The following is a 9510-nucleotide window of genomic DNA, read 5'->3' as shown; positions in this document are numbered from 1 at the left end:
AATCAATCAATCAATCAATCAATCAATCAATCAATCAATAGCCGATATTAAATGAACAAATTTATTTTTATAATGTTTGTTGTATGGGTTAGGTGTTTACTTCTTTCACTTTAAACATCAACATCAATGTCTGATCCCAATTTCCATCATATGTGTTCAAATGAAAGGGGTCAATGAAGTATTAAAGCACCTTTGAACTGTCCTTTTATTCTGAGGTATTTAATCCAGAGTGTCCCAGTAGCCTATAGGCTTTGTATAGTCAATAATATATATAACACTGTTCCTACAGCAGCTGTTTGACCAGCTCCTCGTCCTCACAGTCTGCAGGTTTCTGTATTTTCAGCACTTTCTCTCTGCAGGGCTTCATCACCTTTGGTTTAAAGTCTGCAGACAGCAGCTCCCTCTGGATCCTCTGCTCCCGCTGCCTCCTCAGCAGAGCCAGGATCTCCTTCCTCTGGTCGGCCATGGCCTCGTACCGCCGCCTCTCCTCCTCCTGTCTCTGCCGGAGACCAGGGACACTCAGCGGCTCTGGGTTGCGGGGTTTGGGTGGTTCAGCGGCGGCGGTGCTGCTGCGCTGCTGCGGCCGGGACACAGGCAGCCTCTGTCGGATGTCTGCGGACACCAGCCGGGACTCCAGCGGCGGCATGAGGGACAGGGAGCTCCACAGCTGCCGAGCGTGGGACACGTCCTCCGGAGAAGAGCCGTCAAACACGGTGAAAAACTTCTCAAAGTCCTCCTGCTCCTCCTCCGGAGAGACAGGACTGGTGGAAGACATTGATTTCACTTTTAGGACAGAAAGAGAAGTATCATAAAGAAAGACGGGAGGAAAGGAAATCAGGAACAAGCGTTGTTTCCTACGGTCACCATGGAGACGACGAGGCAGCTACGGCAAGCCAGCGGGGACAAACCCTTCGCGCAAACATTTCCTCAAGAAAACCGTCTATCACACACAAGAATGAAAGTAATTTATAGCCTAGGATTTGCACCAATTTTTTGGTGGTTTTGAATGAGAAGATTTTTTCTTTCTTCTTTTCCCTTCTTTCCATCTCTCTCTCTCTCTCTCTCTCTCTCTCTCTCTCTCTCTCTCTCTCTCTCTCTTTCTTTCTTTGAAAGGTAAGTTAAAGTAGATTCAGTTCAGAGCCTGTTAGCCTAAAACACAGGGCTAAAATCAAAAAGTAGCTGCTAAAGCTAAAATCATTCTTATTCAAAACCTATAGCCTATTTTTGGTGTAAATGCTATATTATTTTTAAAAAAGGAAAGAAAAAAATTGATAATATTACACATGTGTGTGAATCTAGATTATATGTCACAATTTGTATGCAAAAATATAAATAACCACACTCATCAACCACTAAACATCTTGCTTCTAGGCTTTTAATTTGAAGGCAGATGACCTGACCCCCTCTTGATCGCTCGCTCGTGCGCTGCTGCCAATTATGGAAATGAGGCGGGTCACGCGCGCTGCTCCACCCCCAGGTGTTGCAGACCGCTTTAAATAGTTGTGGTGGAGGAGGAGGAAGGACGACATCATCATCATCACCACCACCAGTCACCACCACCACCATCATCATCCTCATCATCACTATCATTACCACTTGACTTACCTGACATGACTCTGGAGTTGAGCCTCCTTCATCAGCACTGAGGACTGAAGCTCTGCACAGTGAGTATGAGGATTTTTTTTTTCCTTTTAATTTGACTTCAAACTGCTGAAATTAAAACAAACAGCATTAATGCAGGACACAGGTGGAGGCTTTTACTACATCTATGGAAATGACCTGTTGAATTAACTATAAAGTCCAACTGTAATTTAAACCAGGAAGATTAGCTACCACCTTTGGAGGATGGAGAAAAAAAAGTTTGAAGGCACATTTCCATCACTTTAAATCAACTAAAACCAATATTGTATTATCATTTTCTGTTGAAGAGGAACAAATGGAACAAAATTGTGTTGCATCATGATTCAAAATCTAATAGCAACATCTAACAAAGCTCAGGGATTGTATTTTAATCTGTTTAGTGATTTATATTCATTTAAAACATTATATTTCCCATTACATATGGCAGAAATCTGAATTGGAAATTGTATTGATTCCTGCTCACACAGACTCTACCTGGTCTGTTTTGTCTGTGTGCCAGTGGCCACACATGGATGCACCTTGTGACATGTCACCATTTTGGTGTAAACTGTAGGCTTGGCTGGACACCACATGCACACTGCACCTTATAAGGTAGTATGCCTGTTAAGTCCCTAGCATCCCTCTTTGGGCTACCAAGCTACCAGGAGCAAAGGGTTAGCCAAACATGGGCATTCCAGCATGGCAGCTCACTTGTTTGATTGCAGGGGTTATTATCTGTGTGCTGCTGCTTTTCATGTTTTATTACCTGCTGTTGAATGGGAGGTCAAAGCAGCCCTGTGACCTGCATGGAGAAACAAGGATAAGTGAGTAAGTAGCTCCATGCAAACTTATGGAAATGTGCCTGTTATCAGCCGACTGCTGTCAGGCAGTTCACTTGAAACCAAATGTATGATCTGTTTCATTAGGATGCAAAGGCAGTTTGAGTCATAGAAAGAGGAAGAAAAGGGAGAGAAAATATGAGCGGATGCATTTTTTAATTTTTAATTTTTATTGATGCTGTTTTGTCCTCATCACCTCTGAGTCTTCTGTGTGATCAGGTGGAAAGTAAGAGGCTGTTTTAGATACCAGCAGACTGTGGCAGATTGTTTCCTCTGCTTGGTGTTGTGTGTAATTTTTCACTTGATTGTTGCCGATTTAAAATGTGATCTACGTAAATGTTAAGGTATTTTGTTAACTGTTTGATTGTTGCTTATTTATGCAATTTAAATTCTGTATTTTTGACACTTGTCGCCACAGCCTTTAGTCGGCAGATGGTTGTGGTTAGAAATATGCTTCGTTGCACCTGTAGCCACACCCAGTAGTGATGTCACAGATTCCTGGAGTGCACCTGTACATCACTGCAGCAAAATGAGTTAAATACCTGGAGGCCAGCAAAGATTTTCAGGGTTTTTTTGTTGAGCTACCCTGCAAAATCCAAAACTAAGTTTTCTTATTTAAAATGAGTGGAAAAAATGTTTTCTATGTGTCAAACTTTACTACTACTTTACTTTAATTTACATACATTTAGTTTAAAGTTTTCATTGTCACAGAAACATACTGCAGCATTATTTTATACAATCTAAAGTGACTCACATCTTGTCTACTATTGTAGTGTGTAGCAGTAGTTACACTTCAATTTCTTACCTGCACAGTATCTGAAGTAGACTGTCACTGTAGTAGCTAGTTTTATAATCTAACTTAACCCTTAGGCTACAATTTAAATAACTAATATCAGTCAGTTAGTTTACAACTTTAGCCTTAATTTACTCTTAAGATATCTACGAGTTTATATCTTGCATGAACTTATACTTTTTTAGCTAACGGATAGTTAATAACTTCCAGATTAGGTACCTAATTGTTCAAAGTTTAGCCAACTCTAGCTGTGGAAGCTTTTTTGTATAATTTCCCGATTCCCACTGGTCGTTATTTTCCTTCTTTACCTAAAGAGGGAATGTAGTGACTTTGTTTGAACATTCGTCTTCCTTTAACAAGGAGCCTCACTCGCATAAACAGTAAAATATTGTGTACAGTGTCAGGCTTTGACACTGTCCTGCTCAACGTCTTCTGTTGTACTTTAGCCCATTTATTTTCAGTGTGTGAGTCCTGTCATGTCTGTTGTATCAGCAGGCCAGAGGTCAACTTGCCTCCCGTCAGCGAACCAGAGGCTGAACAAGTCAGTAGTAGTGACGATTCAGACGGCAGCTCGACCACCTCTGAACCGCCGGAGATCGACTCTGCCGCCTGTGAACCGCCAGAGATCGACTCAGCTGCGAGCAGCGACACCTCCAACATGGCTGACCCGGCCCCTGACGACAACAAGTACCTGTTTCTGGAAAATGATTTTCGCAACAGCGGGGTGGCACAAGCCGACTGGGCGGCCAAGAAGATGGTGTGGGTGCCGTCGGAGAGAGAGGGCTTCGAACCTGCCAACGTCAGGGAGGAGAAGGGCGATGAGGTAATGTACACTTGATGAGGTCACTGTCAGTAAAGGGACATTTAAACTAGTATTATCTCTGCAGTATTACTAGAAAGCACTAAATGTACACCTGATATACCTACTGAATATCAATATACAACATTTTTCATCACCGGTTTGCTGCAGGTGCTGGTTGAGCTCTCCAACGGTCGTAAAGTGACGATAAACAAAGACGACATCCAGAAGATGAACCCGCCCAAATTCAGCAAAGTGGAGGACATGGCCGCCCTCACCTTCCTCAACGAAGCCTCCGTCCTCCACAACCTGCGAGAGAGATACTTCTCCAGCCTGATCTATGTGAGACACACACACACACACACACACACAGAAACACACATTTGTTTTCAAGGTATAAGTTCGTCAAACACTGACAAGGTCTGAGCAAATACAGTTTCATCACTCAGCGCTTCATATTTCACGGTCAGGAAACATTTTTTAAAAGCTCACAGTGATTGACTTTGTGTGTTCCTGTCTGAAGGTCTGCATGTCAATGGTTCAGAGTAGTTTACATGTACAATAATTAAAAGTAAACATCAAAGTGACACCGATGAACCCGGTGCCCCTCTGTCAAAAAATAGAAATTTAAAATTATGGAAAAAAAGAAAGGAAAGCAGCACTTTTAGATCAACATGTCAGACTTAATATATAAAAAAAACAACCTTCCAAGGTCAGCAGGTCGGTCGACTCTGTGTTGAGGTGGAAAAGTCCTTGTTTAAGGACTTTGTCTGAGACTGTGCTCTCAGGATTTAACTGTGAGGATCAACAGCTTATGTTTGTATTTGTCCAGTCAGTCTGACAAAGTCTAATAAGGTACAGGATGTAAAAAAAATAAAACCCAAGTGTTATGCATCTAAAACAATCGGCCTTGAAGATCACTGCGAGTTAAGACCTCGAGTCCCTCCGGTCCTTATATGAGCAGACGGTGTCGGAGCAGCCAAAGAAAATAAACTGATCTCCTGGACGTGAGCTGTGACTTCTAAACTTAATGCAGTTATAGATTTTTTTTAATAACCTAAATATAGATTTTAATGAAATTAGGAGAAATAGAAACCATCATTTAGAAAAATATTAATCCCCCAGCATGACCCACGGGCCAGTCTTGGAGGATTTGGTTTCGCTAAATATTGGCCCGAAATCTGCTAGATTTTTTATTTGATCACTTGGAAAATTTTAAGCCAATCAGAGAAGAGAGAAAGAGAAAGGTGGATGAACAGGGTGTAGCTGCCACATTTCTCTTTAATAAGTATTATTGCAGATCTATAAGGTCCTATAGAAAATCATGGAATTTAGACAATGGCATCCTGGAAGAAATCAATAAATGTATTTATAGTTGTATTTAACTTAAACATTTCAGACGTTGTGAAGCTGCTGGCCGCTTTTTATTTCTGATTTTTATCGTCTTCTCTCTCCCACACACACACACACACCCTGACTGACAGACGTACTCGGGTCTCTTCTGCGTGGTGGTGAATCCCTACAAGATGCTGCCGATCTACTCCGAGAAGATCATCGAGATGTACAAGGGCAAGAAACGCCACGAGGTGCCGCCACACATCTACTCCATCACAGACAACGCCTACAGGAACATGATGCAAGGTGTGTGTATGTGGAAACGACTGTTCAACCTGCTTTTTATTATAGTATTAATTAATATTCATGTTTTTATATTGGGATTTAACGGGTCACTTCACCCAAATTAAAATAAAAAGAATTTCTCTTTAGCAGCCACTTTTGATTATATCTTATCTTATTTTGGATCATGTAGCTGAGTAGAATTTAATTTGTGCAGTTCACAGTGTAGAAAAATGATAATTAAAACTTTTTTTCAGTCATTAATTCACTGCATAAAAAAGGTTTAGAGAAAAACTTAAAGATAAGAGATTAATATGAAATGGTAAGAAGAAGAAAAAGAAGAAGATGAGTTTGAACCGGCAACACGTCCATTTGAACAGAAGATGGGATAAAGTTAATCTGATCACAGATGTCAAACAAATCAGTTTCTGCTGCAGTTCAGTCATGTGAGAAGACCAAAACATTTAAAGGCCTTTCACCTTCAGCTCAGCTTTAACTCTGGGAAGTTTGAAAACCAAAGCAGATCTGAGATTCACAGGCCTGAACTGAGCTCCATGATACTAAAGAGTAGAAGGTGGGACATCATGTACAGTATATTAATAAAATAAACACAGCCCAGTATAGACCGGCGAGTGGACGGACTGAAAAAGACAAACAGCAGGTTTTTATTTCTGTTCAACTTCTGTTTAAGGGCAATAAAGGATCCAGGCACTGACGTTGTGTCCTGTTCATAGCTGCTGACAGGTCAAGCACTTCACATGGCTCCTCTGGGTAACGTAGTTCAGCCACGGCACGACAGTCATAAAACCACACAGAGAACAACGTCTACTTGCTTTAATTACTCCCTCGTGTATTTGCTGCCTCAACTATACAAATCAGGTGCAGGTAGAAGCTGTTAGATTAGAGCAAAATATCCCAAAACTGACCAAAAGCTCAGAGTTTTTAGTTGCTGTATGAAGCAGCAAACACTTTTTATCCACCGGGAGTTAAGCGGTGGGTGACCTGACGGAGGCCTAGGAGAGTGCGGCGCCGCTGACCTCAGAAGACCTCCGTACTTTCCATTCAGCCCGAGGATGGCCATACATGGAGCAGCGAGGCAAGATCACACAGCTACGGAGCCTCCGCATCCACATCCACCTGCTATTTTTAGACAATATTAGCGATGGAGGCTAATCTCTCTCCCTCTGAGCGAGATCTCCGGGGCCGTTTTGCTCCGGTGTCGGAGGGAAGCGGCCGGCTCCGCCTCCTCAGGAGTTCATGTTTGGTCCGTTCAGCTTCAAGTAACAAGGTTCAGTTCAGTCAACAGCTCACGTTATTCCCCCTCTTCTAACATCTCTCTCTCTCTCTCTCTGTCTCTCCACAGACCGTGAGGATCAGTCTATTCTCTGCACGTGAGTCAAAACCTGCAATACTGAACCTTTTTCCATCACACTGCACATGCATGTGAGCGCACACAAACATGTGTCCATCACTTAACTACTACAAGCCTGAAGCTCAAGTACTGAAAGTCTCAACCCCAACCCTTCCATATTTGATTCCTTATTTGAAGTGTTGATCCATAAGAAGATAAATTTGTGGTTTTTTAGAGATTTAATAAAAAAATACAGCAGATTTCAGGAAACCATATCCTGCAGGGTTGGACAGAGCGGGTCCAGGTGGACGGGGCTTGGAGCATGGCAGGGAGGAGTGACTGCTTTGTTGTGACATCACAAAGTTACAGAAGTCCTGACAGCTTGTTTTAAGGCTCAGTTTCTGTGTGGATTTCTCTGTGGACTGAGGCCTTGATATTTACATAGTATTAATATTAATCAAAAAGGACATACAAATCTGCCTTTACACAATATGGGACCTTTAAGTGCTTTAACTTTTAACCCTGAGCTTTAAGGATCTGCACTGTGGGGATCTAAGAAGTAAATTATGAATGGATTTATGTCTGGATTTAAGCATCAGTTAATGTTCATCTAACTTATATTGACATAATTTGTTCAGACTCTAAATATTAAATATTAAGTTCTCTTTTACAGAAGACCAAGAGGATACATGGGCTACTTACAACTTATATGAATCATTAAGATCTCAAACTTTATCCTCTATGAATTGAATATTGCACATCTGCATCAGTTTATCATTATTATTCCATAGTTATATTTGCTGTCCTCTCTCCTTTTCATCCTCCCGTCTGATCTCCCCCTCTCTCCCCCTCCACCGTGTCACCCAGGGGTGAGTCCGGAGCAGGAAAGACCGAAAACACCAAGAAAGTGATTCAGTACCTGGCCGTCGTCGCCTCCTCGCACAAGGGCAAAAACCCAGTCAACCCAGTGAGTAGACACATCTGCAGCTTTCAGACACTTCACCCAGATGTTTTAACGGTGAACTGGATCCTCACAAATCAAATGATCAGAAAATGGATAACATATTTCATAAAAATGGCCTCTCACTCAGTTAACTCCTTAAACTTCCTTTAATTTGATTTAAATAATTTATATAATATTTACATGTTAAAATAGTGAAATATAAAATAATTACAGATGACGGTCACGGTGTCATGTTAACTCACTGATAGTTAAGCAATTCTCTGTAGATTATCGATAATCAATACAAAATATGAGAATATATTTACTGTACATCTCAAAAAAGTATAAATATTAAAGCACATATTCTACTGTACGCAACAGGATTCAGTGGCTGCAGCCGTGGCCAAGGTGAGGGCAGATTCATGTTGTCAGTGTTTCTGCTGCTGCGCCTCCTGGTTTTTGACTAAAACTTTAACTAAAAAATATGAAAGATCATAAAAGATAATCTTTAACAATGATTTAAAGTTACAGCTGCTCTTTGCTTCAACTCTCTGGTGGGGTGGATTTGTGGATGCTTGACCTCTGACCCTGCTGCTCTGGTGTGTTTTCAGTTGTCATGTCGGTTTTCAAGCTTTGGGGGGAAAATGCTAAATATAGAGCTTTATAAAAATGAAAACAAAAAAGGTTGAGGACTCTTCTGTCTTTTGTTCTGCAGCAACAGCAGCCCGGAAACCTGGCCTATGTGAGTATAAAAAACACATTTATATGGATGTATGGATTGATGGATGGATGGATGGATGGATGGATGGATGGATGGATGGATGGATGGATGGATGGATGGATGGATGGATGGATGGATGGATGGATGGATGGATGGATGGATGGATGGATGGATGGATGTTGGATGGATGGATGGATGGATGGATGGATGGATGGATGGATGGATGGAGGTGTAACCTTGTTGTGTGCTGCAGGGCGAGCTTGAGAAGCAGCTGCTGCAGGCCAATCCGATCCTGGAGGCATTCGGAAACGCCAAAACCATCAAGAACGACAACTCCTCACGATTTGTAAGCAATTTAACCTGACAAAAAAAAAAAAAAAAAAAAAAAAAAAAAATATATTAGACCTTTTTGTTTCTAACTTTATCAACTGTCTCACACTTCGTCTCCGTCCACAGGGCAAGTTCATCAAGCTCAACTTTGATGTGACCGGCTTCCTCGTTGGAGCAAATATTGACACCTGTATCCTTCACTAAGATCACACAAATGTCCAGATAATGTGACATTAAGAGACACTTTTGCTTGAGTGCGAACAGACCTGGTTTTCTGCTTAACCCTCTCCTGACCTGCTCAGACCTCCTGGAGAAGTCTCGCTGTATTCGTCAAGGCAATACTGAGAGAGCGTTTCACATCTTCTACTACATGGTGGCAGGAGCCAAAGACAAGACGAGAGGTGAGCTTCTTAGAAATGACCAAGAACAAACAGAAACTCTAACTTAAAAATCTAAATGAACTATTTTAAATTTTTACTATTGCTGCATGGAGCTCA

At 41.6% G+C, this 9510-nt stretch overlaps 2 protein-coding genes across 2 annotated transcripts in view; one reads left to right on the top strand and one right to left on the bottom strand.

Moving 5' to 3' along the window:
* Positions 1–283: 283 nt before the first annotated feature.
* On the bottom strand, positions 284–3912 carry hoatz (HOATZ cilia and flagella associated protein; the record flags this gene model as incomplete). Its single annotated transcript, XM_083976983.1, has 3 exons — positions 284–761; positions 1606–1657; positions 3765–3912. The coding sequence occupies 3 exons, from the start codon at positions 3910–3912 to the stop codon at positions 284–286; spliced, it is 678 nt and encodes a 225-aa protein (XP_083833109.1).
* LOC310990583 (uncharacterized protein) overlaps positions 3911–9510 on the top strand; it is a gene marked incomplete at its 5' end in the record, with an annotated part of 25004 nt that continues 19404 nt past the window's right edge. Inside the window, 9 exons of the mRNA XM_083978015.1 lie at positions 3911–4075; positions 4223–4393; positions 5536–5692; positions 7032–7059; positions 7887–7986; positions 8678–8704; positions 8937–9029; positions 9140–9203; positions 9316–9414. Coding sequence (XP_083834141.1) covers positions 3911–4075; positions 4223–4393; positions 5536–5692; positions 7032–7059; positions 7887–7986; positions 8678–8704; positions 8937–9029; positions 9140–9203; positions 9316–9414 — 904 coding nt within the window. The remainder of the gene's footprint in view (positions 4076–4222; positions 4394–5535; positions 5693–7031; positions 7060–7886; positions 7987–8677; positions 8705–8936; positions 9030–9139; positions 9204–9315; positions 9415–9510) is intronic.

The sequence above is a fragment of the Trachurus trachurus genome (assembly GCF_905171665.1).
Source record: "Trachurus trachurus genome assembly, chromosome: 8".
NCBI classification, from domain to species: Eukaryota; Metazoa; Chordata; class Actinopteri; order Carangiformes; family Carangidae; genus Trachurus; species Trachurus trachurus.
Note: the sequence above shows the minus strand (reverse complement) of the source record. Positions and strands in the feature narration are given on the sequence as shown.